Here is a 17,209-nt window from a genome sequence, read left to right on the forward strand (position 1 = left end):
TCGCATAATTTTAGTCTTATTCAAGTTTATGAGGAGGCCAATTTTGGGTGCCTCTCTGTCTATGCTCTCCGTCATTTCTTGAATGCATTTATTTGTAGCCCCGAGTAGTGCAACATCATCAGTCCAAGTCCATCAATCAGAGTTGTTCATGCCATGGAATACTAAAGGCAGTCTGGTTCATTGCTCTCCTCATTATGTAGTCAATGGCTAGGAGGAAAAGGAAGGGAGATAAGATGCACCCCTGTCTCACACCTGTCTCGATTGTAAAAAACTCTGTTGTTCCCTCTTATGTTTTAATGCAGCAACTAGACTGACTGTAAAGGTGTCGTAGGATCTGGCCGAATTTTTCTGGGATACCGTATTCTCTAACTATTTTCCATAGTGATTCTCGGTGGACACTATCAAACGCTTTTTTGAAGTCCACGAAACTGATCGTTAGCCGTTGTTGGTACTCAAGACTTTGTTCTATGATATTTCGTAGAACGAAAATCTGCTCTGTACATGATCTGCCTCTTCGGAATAAATTATTTAATTTCTTAAAAAGGGAAATAACTTCTAGATTCTTGAGTGATATAGTTGTAAGTGCATAGTTCTTCCCCAATAAGCATTGTTTAAAAAAAAATATTTTTTTATATAATGCTTGTTTTCCACATATAAAGGCTTCTTGCCCAATATCTATGAAAATAAATAAATTCTGATAATTGTTGTGTCTTTCTATTCCTAATTATTTTCCACCTTTCGACAGAATTATTCATTTTGCTCATTTATATTTCACTACCCTGTTATGACAAATCTTACAGGAAGTTTTTGTTTGTTATCAGAGAATGTTATATTTGGTATTAAATTATATGTGAATGCATACTCTTTGTACACAACACAAATTAAAGTTTATAGATCCGAAAACCAATTTAGTCACATCAACCTTGGCATCGTCAATTAGGAGAGAAAGAGTTAAATTGCTTATAAATAAATCTTGAGTAGTTTCCTATTTTGGAAAAAAATGCTTTTTTTTTTCAAGTTTTGAAGTTTTATCATGACTGACACATATAATTTTTACTTGCAGTAGCACAGAATTGCATTTCTAAATTTTAAGGTCAGAAATTCTCAATCAAACTTGTATATGGTGTAAATACACAAACAAAATTAAAACAATAAGTATTATTATCAAACTAGGTGGATATCACCCTTGGACTGCTGGCATTAGTTTGCGTATTTCTGATCTAGTGGATTGGAATTAGATCTATGTCAGACATTTGAAATGTTACCTTTACATTTTTTTTAATTGCCCCAAAAATAAAACATATTCATAAGATCAAATATAAATACTGTGAAAACGGGTTAACCCGATTTGTTATATGTTTATATGTCTTTAATAGAGAAAAATCTGGGAATTTTATTTTATTTTTAGGGTCCCCTGTTGTGGGGGAGGAGGGGGGACATCAAACATACAGCCTCTGCCATGATCAAAGGAACATTTATGCCAAGCTTTATTCAAGATTGGTCAAACCGTTTTGATTTCTATGTGGATCATACATACATACGTATACCTTAGATTCAATTATATGTATATATGATAAGCTATATAGAAAGATGTCAATTCCTAGAAAGTGTGGTTAGCATTTTTTTGCAAACATCAAACATGCTCAAGAGCTCTAAATCACCAAGTTTGACTAAACTTGTTAAATCAGTGATGCCCAAAATCAAGCCCGCGGTCCGGATGACGTGGTTCCATCCGGCCCGTCAAACCGTTGGCACAAACAGTAGAAAATCACAACTGTCCAAAAAAAAAAAAAAAAGATTGAAATAAGTATCGTTACCTATGGTACGCCCTCACTTTTTCTCTGATGGATTGGTATCATGACCTTTAACGTGTGCACATTAATGATATTGGAATGCGAAGAAACTGCAAGTGGACTCTGAATTTAGAATCTACCAGGGAAAGTGAACAGATCTTTACTCTTTTTTGTGTGGAGAATAATCCAAAATATTTGATTTGTAAAGAAAGTGTATAGTTGTTTTAAAAACAACATATAAATAGCATTATAAAAAAAATATGATGCCATTCTTGCTTTGAGCTGTGAATAAAGATGGTTAAACTACTAAGAGATTGAAGAATCACTGAAAATATTTACCAAAAAGAGGCATCAAAATGAGTTGGTGGTAAAATTTAGCTACAATGATGGTGGTAAAGGTAGCAACAAAAATATTAATATTTTAAGTAATGACGTGAAGCCAGTTTCCGCCCCATCAAACCAAAAAGATAAATTTCAAATATCCCATTAATTAATGTAAGTACTAGAGCCATAGGTTTGTAATAAAATTGTTTCAGGTCAATTTCATTTTGTTTTTTGTATCTTTTCGGTCATGTGGCCCGCAGCACGAGTGTCGGAAATTAAAATGGCCTGCAGGTCGAATTAGGCTGGGCATCACTGTGTTAGATAATCTGGAAAATATGTAAAATCTTAAACGGGTGATGGTGGTAGGTCCAAAACAAAAAAAATAGCTTAAATCTCTTAAAAAAAAGGATAATGTGGGGACAGAACTATGACAGCTTGATTTCCAGACTTGAGATAAAAAACAAACAAGACAGAATTGATGGATGTATTAAAGCAGACCAAAAGCCTCCCTAAACAGTGAAGTCAGAGAGAGGGATGGAAAGGCCATAAGTTCGGTCTAAGACTATACTTCAACAAAGTTATTTAACATTGAAAGGCTATACTTAATGATGAAAAAACTATTTAAAACACTTCGAAATGCTATACTCTTAAGCCAGCAATTCTTGAATGTATGTATATATATATATATATAATTTTATTTTGAAAACGACAATAAAGATTTTCTTTAAAATTTCAAGGTATGTGCATATTAATGGAGAAAAAAAAATGTGCAACTCATTTTTGCCACAAGGGAAAAACTTGAGGTTGACCATTATATCAGTAATCAGTTTGAAAATGTTTTATTATTGAAACAGACAATATTCCCTTATGTCAAGATAAAATATTTTTCTTTTAAGTCCCTTAATATTGAAATAAAACAAGGTTACAAAAGACAGTTTGTGTGGAAACACAAACTCAAAATCGACCCCCGAAGTAAAATGTTTTACATAATTCGGATAATCCTTCAGAGTTGAAGATAGTTTACTTCCTAGTCCAAACCTCCCGCAGGACGACGGGGGATGGGATCAGGCAGGGTTTGAACCTTCGATCGTCGATAAATCCAAACGACAGTGAGGCGCGAAAACCGCACGACCAGTGGTCCACCCAGGTAGGCTTCAATATTTTCAGAAAGAAAATCCGAATGAAATTATATCAAAGACAAATGAGAGATAAGAATGGAGAAAGAAGGTTAACAGATCTTGTGTAGTGCCCCAACCGTCCCGCAGATCAAAGAATACGTGAAAGTGAATGTAAAGTTAGATGTGAACCTGGCCTAACTTGTTTGTGGTCTATAGGGCAGATGATGTAAAGTTCATCTGTTTTTGTGGCCTACGGTTAACGAGGGTGTCATGTAGCCAGCACAACGACCAACCGCCTTTGCTTTTCCCCAACTAATGTCAGGTACCCATTAGAGCTGGGTAGACTCAGAAGTTGAAAATCCCAGTCTTCACCAGGATTTGAACCCGGGACCCTCGGTTCGAACTAAATAAGTTAATTGTTTTGAAAAGGCTCAATCTCATATTCGAATCCTCAAAAAAAAATAAAAAATTTCCGCTATATAGAAAAAATGTTCACGAAAATGATGTTTATAAGATTACTATTCGTCTTAAATTAGGTCTAACATATAATGCATACTAATTAGCTTTTTCTTATAAAAAACTGCTTACATAATTAATTTTAAAAATTAGAATTTTCGCTTTCAGGAAAAAAAAAAGTAGCCGTTGCATCAGAACTTTGAATGGTCTAAAATATTGTGAAGTCGGATTTTCAATATCTCTTCTAGTTTACGAGATCTAAATGGGACGGACGGACAGACGGAAAGACATTTCGAACAAAACTAATAGCGTCTTTTCCCCTTTCGGTGGCCGCTAAAAACATTACAAGTAAAAACTATATGTTTAAACACAAGTTATGAGTATTCTTATGTTTCACTCAAATCCCTTAACCTTTATTTAAAAACCTCCCAATACAGTCAATAAATATTTAGTTGGACTCCTTGCTTAAACTTATTGTGACCTGTAAAAAAATAGATTGCATCTATAAATCTGATAGGTTAAGTTTTCTTTTCAAAGCAAATAACTACGTATTTCCAGTTTAGATAGCTTAGAATAATTAACATAGTAATACCGGTATTATGCATGATAATATTTTATTTTACTGGTGAATTATTAAAATACGTTCAATCTTCAAAGTCTACTGTCCCATACCAAAACAATTACATTTAGAACTAAGAGAACACAAAAGCAACTCTTCAGATTGGTAGTCTTTACCTGATCGTTCATTTTCCTAAATAAAAACATATTTCCAAAATGACTTTGGGTATATATACCTCCTTAACCCTTTAAGTGCTGAGCTGTTTTACAATGAGTGCAAACAAAATGGAATTACGAAATGATGTTTAGAGACTAAACTACCACACGCGTTTTAAGGGTTAAGAAGTTATTCAACCAAGCGAGGCTCTGTCATCTGGTACTCTTAATTAAAGAAGCTCAAACATCATAGCCAGAAAAAATAAATTAGTATAATTACCTGTTTCATGCATCAAAGGCGTTGATTCACGGTTTCTTGTAACTTCTATAAAAAAAAACATTAAAAATATTTTTATGATTTAGAGAAAAGGTGAAAGATTATATTAAAATGCCAAATAAAATAAATGCCTGATAGAAATATACACAATCAAAAATTATTTTTTTTGTCTATATTTCTATGATTATGTAAGAGCAGGTCTGATGAAATAAAGTCAGTGTAATATGCTTCTATTGCAACAGAATTTTTGTATAACCTTAAAGAGTTCATTTTTGATAGAAGGACAATTATGACTGAGCACTTTCATGCACAAGACAATAATGAATTGTCTTTAGAAAACTTAATTTTTTTAATAGTAATTGGAATGTTTATTAGTTATTTCAAATGCTGTATATTCATTAAAAACATTTAAACAAATTAGTATACAAAGTTAAACATAAAAGCTTCTTAAACAGAAAGTTTTAATTAATGTTAAATTTTTAAGGCATGCTTTAGATTAATATGTTTACCTGATCTATTCCTAAACCATTCATATAAAGCAACAATTAAAAGGCTCAGTGGTAAAAGTAGCAGCAAAGGAAACAAATCTGAAAAGAAAATTATTCAGTTAATAAAAAAAGTACACAAAATAGAAAGTATATAAATAGAAAATAAATACTGTCATGTTGGACATGACAAAGAGGCACGATGGCTGTGTTGTTCGAGGTTCGAATCCTAGTGAACATGGGATTTTTAAATGTTTGGATTTTAGGGCGCCTCTGAGTTCACCCAGCTCTAATGGGTACCTGACATTAGTTGGGAAAAATTAAAGGCAGTTTGTGGTTGTGCTGGCCACATGACACCTTTATTAAACTGTGGGCCACTGATACAGATGACCTTTACACTATCTGCCCCATAGATCACAAGGTCTTTACTTTACTTTTTTTTTTTGACATGACAAAGTTAGTCAAAAAAAAAAAAGAAGACAAAAACATTAAAGAAATTAAGAAATTTCTGTCTATTATTGTATTCAAAGATAAATTAACACAAATATTCAAATACTTCAGCTCACAAAGAAAGCATCGCCACATGCACAAATGTATTCTTTCATAATTGTGATGAGTTAAAAATTAATCTTTTTATAAGTTAATGGCTGTCAGAATGATATTAAAGTTGAGAGCTATATGATATTCAATAAGTGCTTATTTTATAAATGTACAGAATGTCTACCATAATGTATACTGGTACATTAACTTCATTCATGGTACTAAAGGGATATTACTTAATTCATTAATCATTAACTCTGTGACTCCGAAGGACGCTCCCATTGTTGATTTTACCCACCTATAAAGCTGTAGTCAACGCTGGCAACGTTGATATTTTAAATTTTTTTTTTTTCTTCTCCTGTATATGTTTTTAATTGCTTAAAATATTATCTTGAATAGTCTCCCTTTGCTTAACATCAGGAATTTCCTTCTTTTAATGTGTTTTTATAGTGAAAGATTTTTTGAAAGAGTGGTTTCTTAAAAAGGCTCATTTTCTTCAGATTTATGTTCTGGATGAGATATCTGATAATGAGCTCAGAGTATTCATTTTATGTGTTTTTAAATGGTTTTCATATAAAGTTACGTGGAATAAAAAATTTTTTAAAAAGTTATAAAAGTTTAATCGAAGCATTCTTTTCACTCTGAATGGCCAAAAAAATTGATTTTGTCCAAACATGGAAAATAACATGAAGCTAATTTTAATTGTAAAACAGGGTTTTACAACTAGATTAACATGGATGATTGGGAAAAGATAAGGAATTGTAGGATTAGTATAATTCATGATTTGAGTCTGGAAGATGATAGTGTAGTTAAATGAAATGTATTTTCAGTAGAAGAGTGTTTAAGTTTATATAGATCTAGAAAATATAAATGTGTGTAATTTAACATTGATTCTATGATCAAGAAATATTATTATTATATATGAAAAAAAGTTGCATGCAGAACATAATTTGTGCCAATCATTTATTTGTGTGAAAGAAAGTTGTGGAAAAAAAAACTAAGTTGGAAATATGAATAGAAAGTAATAAAATTTATTGGTCTTTTGCTAACTAATGACAATAATGGTGTGATATAAAATGGTGTCCGAATGCTAAGGTCCTGGTTGTTAACTATATTCTTATTGTTTGTAATCTAAACAAAATTTAGCATTGCTATGATCCAGACTAATTTACTGACCACCAAAATACAGCAATGTTTGTTGTAAATGAAGTACTCTGTTAAAGACTGACAAACCATGTAACTGAATGTGTTTAATTCGGTGAATTAAAAATGTTAAAACTTAGTAAATACTAGCCCAGGTTATGTACAAATCCTTCTTTCTTAGGCAAAGCATATCAATCATAAGCATATCAATGATGAAGGTTTGGTTTGGTTTTGGGCCATGTTGTGCCTGCATTCCCTTAAGGACTACTCTCTCTCTCTCTAAATAACAATGGGTTAAATTCTTTACAATTAAATCATTAAAATCAAGGTCTATTCACAGTTAAAATAGTAAAGGTAGTAAAAATTTAATAATTTGGTAAAAATCTAATGTAAATAGCACATGTTCACAAATTCTTAAATAAGATCTTTGTAGACAACCCCACTTCCCGGATAAAGCCCAGTACCTTCCCAGGGTCGACATTATCGAATAGTGTTTTTAAGTTAGTGGCTCTAAAATATTTCTCCCTGACATCCTGGTATCTGGGGCAATCAACGAGGATATGTTCCACGGTGAGGCGAGAGTCACAGTATTCACAAAGTGGGGGCTCGTCTCTCTTCAGCACAAAAGAGTATGTGATGTAGGTGTGGCCAATCCTAAGTCTGGACATGGTCGTGCTACCACGCCAAGTCAGACCCTTAGATGTGGGCCACCACCTGACATCCGCCACAATCTGCCTGAGTTTATTGTGAGTCTAAGCCTCCCATCGGTCCTGCCACTCTCGATAGGTGGCAGAGGCAATACTTTGTCTCAGGTCCGAGCAGGGAATTTGGGTTCCTGACACCGCATGATTTAGGGCTCTCTTTGCTTCTCTGTCTGCGGCTTCGTTTCCCTCAATGCCAACGTGGGAGGGGACCCAGATGAAGGTGACATCCCTATGGTCGGCTGTTATTTGGTCCAACAGCTTCAGGCTCTTATGTATCAATGGGATGTCAGTCTTCATCCGCCCCAAAGCTTGCAATGCAGATTTGGAGTCGGAGCAGATTATAAATTTCCTCCTTTCTGATGCTTTAATGGCCATAAGTGCAAGCGATGAAGTCAAGATTTAAACAAAAAAACTGTTTAAAGTACCTAACTATATCTGAAGAGGTACAAAAATCAGCAACGAAAAAAATAATAGGGATGTTTAAACAGATAATCAAATTTGTAACCACACAGAGTGCAGAGGACTGGATGCAGCTTAAACAAAGGAAAAAGCAGGAAAATACCAATCTATAGGTTGTACATGTGTCAATAAAAAAAATGGTAAGCTGACCATGCATTTGGACTTTGACTATGACGAGGTAACATGGAGGTGAAAAATAGCCTAATAAAAAAATTACTTTCTCAAGCACAAGTGACAAAAGAAAGACATTAAAATAAAATGACAGTGATGAATAATAGTAAGTATAAAAACTAGCTGTTTCAAATATACAAACCTTTGGTTGAAACTTATGCTAAGTATGCAAACATGGAAAAGAAGGATTTACATAGTCAGTTTAGATGTGGTTCTAATTTAAATATATAATTCATTCAATTAATACTTTTTTTTTATTACAAGAGGATTTGACCTAGAGACCTCAGAGGGTTAGTGTAAACAATGTAATATCAAATGCACATATTGTTAACACAGGGGTGCCCCAGCGGGCTGTAACATTGCCATTGTGGTTCATTCTGTACACTAAGCAGTCTTATTCTTAGTCTAATGATTTTCAATCTGATAGACCTTTTTTGCTCATTTTTTTGCTCATTTATAAAATTCGCTGATGATGCGGCTCTTCTTGCCCTGCTCTCAGAGAGCACAGAAGTAAATGAGTATTTCAGAGAAATAGAGCACATTGAAAATAAATACTGTAAAGATAATTTTCTTATATTAAATGTTTAAAAAAAAACAACAATGAAGAAATAATAATCCATTTTCGTAGGGAAAAGAAGGTAGCCTACATGATTTTGTTTCTGTATAGAACTTGAAATAGTGCAAAATTTTAAATACCTTGGTACTATCTTAGACAATAAATTAAATTTGACTGCTAATACTGATTATACCAGCAAAAAGGGCAGCAAAGACTATGATAACTTAGAAAATTTCCTCATTTAATTTTAGTGAAAAGGCCTTGGCAATGTTTTATCACGCTCACATCTGCAGTATTTTGAGTTTTAATATCACTGCCTAAAAACTAAACAAAAAAAATATAATCCAGAGAATCCTAATTGATGCTGGTAAAGTCAATGCCAGAGAACAAACCTCGTTTGGGCAGCTGTTTGATAAAAACATTCATAAGACAGCTGAAAAGATTCTAGAAATAAAAAATCACTTCTGCATTTTGTGATTTTACCATCACAAAAGAGATACAAGACACTGATAGCAAAGACAAACAGACACAAAACTCTTTGTCCCCCGGCAATCAAATCACTAAATAAAATTTAAAGATCTGATATAAAATTTTCACATGTAAATTATGAGTGAGTCTCGCGTGAATGCATATTTTGGTTGTCTATAGTTATCATGTTTTGTTTGATGTAATGCACAAATTTTTAGACAAATTTTCATATGAATAATAAAGATTATTATTATTATAAATCATTGTATTTGAAGAAACAATTTCTATTAGATTTTCACATGAATTTCTGAGTGTCATGCAACTATTGCATTAAGTTTATTTTTAGATTGTATTTCTGCAGCACAAGGTCAGAGTTGAATGTTGTTGACAAATAATGAAAAGTTTATTTAAAATGACGTTTTTTCCATATGCTCTAAAAATCGTTTGGACATCACTAAAAAAAGAGGCAAAAGAGAGAGTGATGACTAGAGTAAAGAATTTAAATTGAATTCTATTGTACATTTATGTAGTGTGTATATTATTAAAGTGATTACTAGTTCTAGAATTTAAGCTTTGCATTTATTTAGAAGAAGATTTCAGTTTTTAGTTCATACTTTAAAGTATGGCATCACAATATTGTTTGAGAATTCAGATATTGTCAAACAGGAAGGATTTATAGAAGATTATAACATCAGAAACACATTATCTGATCTCAATAGTCAATCTCATTATAACACCAAGACATTGTTGTCATCTAGCACTCAAACAGTATACGTCTTCTTTTATAAGCCAGAATCACAATTAAGCAGATAACATGTAAGGCACTAAGATATCTTTCTTGAGTGTTACTGTTACAGTCAGAGTGCAGTAAGGTGTGAACGTAGTATAGCACCAATGTATGTTTTGAATGGCAATGATCTTAGAGGAGAGGAAGCCAGGAAAATGTATTGGCATGAAAAATTTTCTGAACGCATGAAGTCAGAACTTATGTGTTAAATTAATAAATGGAATCTCATGTTTTCATCAGAGTTAAAAAACGATGTATTTAAAAGCTCATTCTAGTCTGATGTTTAAAACCCTGTTTTCCCTAATTTTAAGTAATAGCATATTAACACTATTATTATTTAATATTTTCAATATTCACAATTCACCAACACATAGAAAAAGAGGTTGAAAGACATGTTTCACAGAGTATGTAAAAAAAATTTCACCATATTAAAAAAAACTAAAGTAAGCAAATAACTGCAACATATTTTTTTAATTACCTGTTAAGTTAAAACTTGAAGTAGTCACATCATCTAAAAACAAAAAGAAAAGGATGAATAACAATTCTTACTAATGAGTTTCCACATAAGGATTTTGTAAGTTATCATTTCCTAAATAATTAACTGTAGATCAATTCATTTTTTTCCCCTGAAATTTCAAAATGGCTGATTAAAAGAATAGTTTGTACTCACACAAAAAAAATCTACATTTTTATCTCAAATGTATTGATACCATAAAAATTGACTGCCAATTGTAAAACTTCCAATATAAAACAAAAAAAAAAAAAAATACAGTCCTATTGGTAAGGAGAATAGAGGTAAGATAACATTAAAATGAGACCAGTCTATCCTTCCACCTAATTTTTAAAGCAGCAGCAGGTAGTCTAATAATTGCAAAATCTTTTGTCATTACCAGTTACTGAACTAAGACTTGCTGAAGTAGCTTCATTATCTGAAAACAAACAAAAGAAAATAATGTAAAGTGTTACATTTTAATTGTTTTTTAAATTACTATTTTATTAATTATAGTTTAGACACTACAATTATTTTTTTTTTTTAATTAGTAATGGAAATGCTGAGCTTAGAAGAGTCCTATTCTTTCTAATTAAAATCATCACCATATGTTCTATAATTTATACATATTTAACCTGAATTCATTTTTTGACTAATATACTCAAATTTAGCATTAAAATAATATTGAAAAATTAAAAAGGTGTCAGTACTTTGTCAATAACCATAAGAACCACAAATATAATAATATTTCATTCTATGTGAGCTTTTCGTGCATGCCTCTTTTATTGGAAAAGGAATGGGGTTGATATTTTGAAAAACATTTAAATTAATTGGTGATCTTATCTTATCTAATACAGACGTTACTTCAAAAAAGAAGATGATTACATCCTATGCGTCATGCATTTAGTCATGCATATGAACCAGTGACTTAAATTCAGCCAAGTCATTGGTTTTCCTGGCTAGCTCAGGCAACCCATTCCATGCTCTAATAGCACTAGGGAAGAAGGAGTGTTTGTACAAATTTGTCCTAGCATATGGGATGAGGAATGTGCCTTTATCTTTGTGTCTTTCTGAGTATTTTATTAAATTTTGTTTTTGTATTTGAAGATTATGGTTCAGTGTTTTATGTATGTTTGCTACTTTACTTTTGAGCCTTCTGTCCTGAAGGCTTTCTAAATTTAGTGATTTTACTAAAGGTGTTACTCTAGTCAAGTGTGAATATTCGTTTGTTATGAATCTCACTGCTCTATTTTGTGTCTGTTCCAGTTTCTTAATGTTTTCTTGAGTTGAGGGGTCCCAAACGGAGGATGCATATTCTATTATTGGCCTAACCAAGGTTAAATAACATTTTAGTTTTATGTTCTTATTTGATTTATAGAAATTTCTTTTAATAAATCCTAATGCTTTGTTTGATTTTTTTGTAGTTTCATCAATATGTGGATTCCATGACAGTTTTTCATTTATTATAACACCTAGGTATTTTGCGTTTTTAGTCTGTGTTACTGGTTTGCCATGAATAAGATAAGTGGAATTAATTTGTTTTAGTTTTTTTGTTACTCTTAACAACTGACATTTTTCTGGTGGAAAGAAATGCTCCAATTTGATTCCCATTTCATATATTCTAATGTACCTGTTACTAATCTTGATGATAGTGAAGTAGGCTCATCTTTTGAAAAAATAATTATTAAAACGATAAAGTATGGTAACCATTTTTTTAATAATTCTTATTTCACTCAAATAATTAAAGGCCCTCACGTCACGTTTTCGGTTTATACATTACAGTTTATTATGCTGTTATAGAGCCACAAAAATAACTTGCTATATTTACTTTCCCTGTGGCTAGGTTAACATTTGTGATAAGATAACTCAATGACTTAGTAGATAGTAAGTAAAAATTTCAGAGTTCCCAATTGAGATTGAGCTCCATGAGTACAGAACAGCAATAAAACCCATGTCACTGTTAATTTTTTTAGTATGCCAAAAATTGGTTAAAATTCAAGATGTACTTGAATTAAATCCCAAATAAGCTTAATTAAGATTGTAGAATATATACAAACCTCTATGGGAAAATTCTTTTGTGATTTTATTCTTGCTTTTTGGAGGGGGAGGGGATGTTTTCTGAATACCTAAAATGACAATTTGAAGAATGTTAAAGAGCGACTTAATTGGGAGGTCTGAGACTAAGTTATTTAATTGTTTTCTTTTTTTTTTAAATAGGGAAACTTTGATGGTTTTGACAATTTATGAGTTATGTGTTTTATTTACAGAAAATGAATATATTATTCTTTTTATTTAATTTTCAATAATAACTCAGTAATTGATGTTTTTTCTTACATATTTTTTCTGCACATCCAAAATTATCAGGTTTTCACTGGGTTTCTATGTGTTATGAGTAGATCTTCATGCTTAACTAACCACGGCAGCGTGTACTTTCTCCAAGAACCCCGTTTTTTATTTGAGATGTCAAGAATTTGCTGTCTGATTTATTAAATTTAAATGTTTCTAAACATTCAAATAAAAAATGTTAAAATGGTTACTAATACAGCTTTTTATGCAGAATTTGAATATGTCAATAACTCAAATTTGAAAAACCATTTTTTCCTTTAAACTGAGAATTTCTTTGTTGATTTGTCATTTCAGTTCAAATTTGCACAGCCATTACAATCTGATTATAATAACCTGCTTTCTAATTTTTTTTTTACATAGCTTATATCAACTCATTCTGTTTGTAAGGTAAAAAGTTTGTACATCTTTCTCCCACACACTCTCGGAAATTGCAGAAATTTTGCACAACTATTTCTTTTGCCTGACAATAAGAATCAATTAAAAAAATAACCAATTAGTTAAATAACTTTTGGTAATTAATTATTTTGTTAGGTATCCCAAACAAAGGAAAGAAATCATACTGGACAGAATTGGTGGTATAAGTTGAATTAGTCTGCTTGAGGACTCTTGAGCCCTAAGTGAACATTTTTTTTAATGCATTTAAAAAACGATCATGTAAACATTCACCAAGATACCTCCTTCTACCCTCCCTCTTTTACAACTGGTCCGACAAGTTATAGGATCATAGTGCATTGAGAAAGCTAAAAGTTAAACAAAAACAATTGGTAAAAATATTTCTAATCGCACAGATTTACTATGTCTAGGTCAATGATGCACTAAATTACATGACTGATCCAAACTAATTGATACTATTACACTTTATTTTTCCAGAAGTAATTTTATGATTTTCTGTTTTTTTTATGGAGGGTAATGACTGGATGCAAACATGAAAAGCTTTTTACTGAATCAATAGATCAATTTATTAATATCATATAATTTCTAAAGTCTTTCTCTCTACAGTAAATCCATTTTCATAACTTTTAAACTATAATGAAATTCAAATGAGAACAACAAAAGTAAATATGAAGATATCAATAAAGATTTGTGCATCAATTAATATTGCAAAGGGTGATAACAAAAAATGGCATTACCTGCTACTGAGCTTATCATTAGTGAAGAATCTTCATCATCTGAAAACATAGATGAAAAAATTAATCATACCTTTAGAGCAGATGTTCAATTCTTGTTCTACAGCAGTCTTTCTCAAACTTAACTTGTGATGCCACCATCCCCCACCAACAAAACAAAGAAAAGGTTTATCCCCAAGATAGGCAGCTAGAAATTCTTGGGGAGCTATTTTTGTGAATGTTGAGCTTCAGAAGTTCTTCTCCTTGTGTATACACAATTTCTCAAAGTAAGAGAGCTAACATTTCTCAAAGTAAGAGAGCTAAGTTCAAATAAAGCTAAATGAGGAACTTGGCCCAATACTGAAGTGTGAGAGACATTCACAGTGATAGAGCATGTAGGTTTGTTATGTTTTTGATCCTTATAAACTTATACAAAAAGGCTAAAGGTGTTACACTCTGGAGAAATTTGAGGATTCTGATAAAGAGATGGCTAACCTATATTGGAGAATATAATTTGAAATGCATTCTTAAACTGAACAGTTTGAATAGATCTTGCTGCAAATGCCTCTATGAAAATGATATATTAGCAGTATGATTGTTCTTACAACATCATATAATTTAATCCTTTAAATTTTTTTTTAGATAAGTATTATAATTATTTTTTTTTACTAGATTAATTTTCATGCAATGATGTTATAACTACAATTCAGATACAGCAGATTTTGTGTTTCTGTGACAATGTTAAGTCCAACACTATAAGAATTGCTTCTCTTCAGTGACCAAATGAGCTTTGCCTCACCATTTAAAAGGTAGCATAGGTGTCTTGGGGAGTGTGAAAGTTTTCTGTTCAGGAGGTTCAAAAGACTTCAGCAGATATTAAACTTGGACCATCGAGACAAGCCCAGATTGTATAACACACGTCCAGGTGGACAGTCATTTAATGGTTCTTTATCTTTTTAAACTAATATAGTTTTTTATTTTTTAATTTTAAAAGTTTTTTATGAGAGCAATTAGCTAGAGTTGTAAAAACTATTTTATAAACTAGCATTAAATATTTGTCTATATCACCACCCTTCACTAAAAAAAAGGGGAAAAAACTAACAAACTTCTTTTATTAAAAAAAAAACAACAACAGATATTTATTAATTAAGAAATATTTTTAAACCTTAAAATCACATTTTAATCACTTTAAATCAATCTGTTATATAAACTTAGAAAGCTATCCTTGAAAGAAACAAGCACTTTAGTCTTATGTCCAATTTTTGGCCTTCATCAAACTTTTTTTTATGTAGCAAATTGACAATGTTTAGCAGAAAAAATTAATTTCTCTTATAAAATATTAGGTCTCTACTTTAATTTATTGATCCTGCATTTCATATAAACTTTAGAGAATTAAGTTAAGGTACCCTTTCAGACCTTGGAATCTATAGGACAGATGATATAGAGGTCATCTGTTATGATGGTTTAGGGTTAACAAAGGTGTCATAAGGCCTGCACAATGGCCAACTGCCTTCAATTTTTCAAAACTAATGTCAGGAACCTATTAGAATATGTTGGATTCATAGCCAAACTAAAAATCCCAAAATTCAAATCCCATTCTTTACAGAGATTCAAAATTGTGACACCTCAGTTATGAAGCTAAGAAATTTACCACTCGGCCACCTAGCAGCCAAATAAAACTTAAAGAAGCTAAAATAATAAAATTTGTCATATTAATTATGTATAAGTCAGTGACTCAAAAAAAAAAAAAAAAAAAAGCATTGTGATAACTTTGGTGTGGTGGCTGAGCAGTAAAGCGCTTGGTTACAAATTGAGGTCCGGGGTTCGAATCCTCAGATTTTTAATTTTGGGATCTGTGGACGTCTCTGAGTCCTTCCACCTCTAATGGGTACATGACATTAGTTGGGGAAAAGTAAAGGCGGTTGTTCATTGTGCTGTAGGCTACAGAAACTGATTATCTTAACATAATCTGCACTATAGAAGACAAGGTCTGAAAGGGGAACTTTAACTTTGTCTACCTTTTTCACTGTTACTTGTATTTGAACACACTTTATCATCTGAAAAGATATTTTAATAATAATTATCATTGAACTCATATTTATATATATATATATATTTTTTTTTTAAGTTAACAGGTGATATTCCTTTAACATATTTATGTTTTAATCTAGTTATTCTTGTTAGATTAGAGATGATCACCTTACCAAGGAAATTGGAGTTTTTATATGTTTGATAATAAAATATGGAACACAAAAATGTTCCAGCATGTACCAATGTCAAGGAAAAGTTTACTGAAATGATTTTAAGCAAGAAGAAACACCCACACAAAAAACGGAAAAGATACTTGTAATGGTAATTTATTTATTCATCTAAAAAAAAAATAAAAGAATGTAATTATTTTAAACTATAAAAAATCAGATCATGAAATTTGATCATTATAGATATTGTTGAAGACAATTTCCTAATATTGAAGAACAAAAAAAAAGTTATAGTGTAAAGTTATTTTCTGCTTTAAAATATTTTCTTAAAATTTGTGTGTGTGTGTATTATAATCAATGACAAAAAATAAAATTCTAAGTTATCTTCTTATCTTATCTAATACAGACGTTACTTCAAAAAAGAAGATGATTACGTCCTACGCGTCATGCATTTAGTCATGCATATTAACCAATAACCAATGAAGTTAGTTGAAAAAAGATCAACAACACAAGTAACTGTAGATGGTAAGGTTAATTAACATAGAGTATAATACTTAATTCTTTATAATAATTTTAATTAATAATAATTTAATAATATGGAAGCAAGGTTCAGTACTCTTGCAAGAAATTGCTAAATGAAGGAAAAAATATAGTTTTTTAAAAACGTAATTTTATATACCTGAAAATCAAAAAGGTATTGATACATTTAAATGTAGTTTATGCATAAAAAAATTTTCTTACATGATGAAGCTGATATAATTTCTGATGGAATATTAGAGTTTGTAGTTCTTGCAATAATCTTTAGTTGTTTTAAATTGTCAGTAGAGATTTCGAAGTCAAACCTGCACTTCCAATAAATAGTCCCAGTTTTGAAAAATGTTTGTGTTGAGCAGAATGCGTCTAATTCTTGGTTCTGAAACAAATAGAATGTCAACATATATAAAGATCTCTGGATAAACATAAATTTAGTTAACTGGTTGATTTGTTCTGTAAAATGATTTCATCCCATTCATCATCATCATCACTAAATTTCATTTGTGAGGGCTTGGGAGGCTGAAATCCTCATTTGCAAAA

General features: G+C 31.3%; 1 protein-coding gene across 3 annotated transcripts in view; it reads right to left on the reverse strand.

The window, feature by feature from the left end:
* The window catches only part of LOC129922965 (uncharacterized), a 34,917-nt gene that overhangs the window by 8,749 nt on the left and 8,959 nt on the right, over positions 1-17,209 (reverse strand). For 2 of the 3 annotated variants that reach the window (XM_056011355.1, XM_056011356.1), the window contains exons 4-11: positions 16,877-17,048; positions 15,956-15,994; positions 13,962-14,000; positions 12,543-12,611; positions 10,886-10,924; positions 10,474-10,506; positions 5,192-5,269; positions 4,686-4,730 (exon numbers count right to left, since the gene is read on the reverse strand). In XM_056011355.1, coding sequence (XP_055867330.1) covers positions 4,686-4,730; positions 5,192-5,269; positions 10,474-10,506; positions 10,886-10,924; positions 12,543-12,611; positions 13,962-14,000; positions 15,956-15,994; positions 16,877-17,048 — 514 coding nt within the window. The remainder of the gene's footprint in view (positions 1-4,685; positions 4,731-5,191; positions 5,270-10,473; positions 10,507-10,885; positions 10,925-12,542; positions 12,612-13,961; positions 14,001-15,955; positions 15,995-16,876; positions 17,049-17,209) is intronic. The other variant, XM_056011357.1, reaches the window with a different exon arrangement.

Source organism: Biomphalaria glabrata, chromosome 14, assembly GCF_947242115.1.
Source record: "Biomphalaria glabrata chromosome 14, xgBioGlab47.1, whole genome shotgun sequence".
Lineage (NCBI taxonomy): Eukaryota > Metazoa > Mollusca > Gastropoda > Planorbidae > Biomphalaria > Biomphalaria glabrata.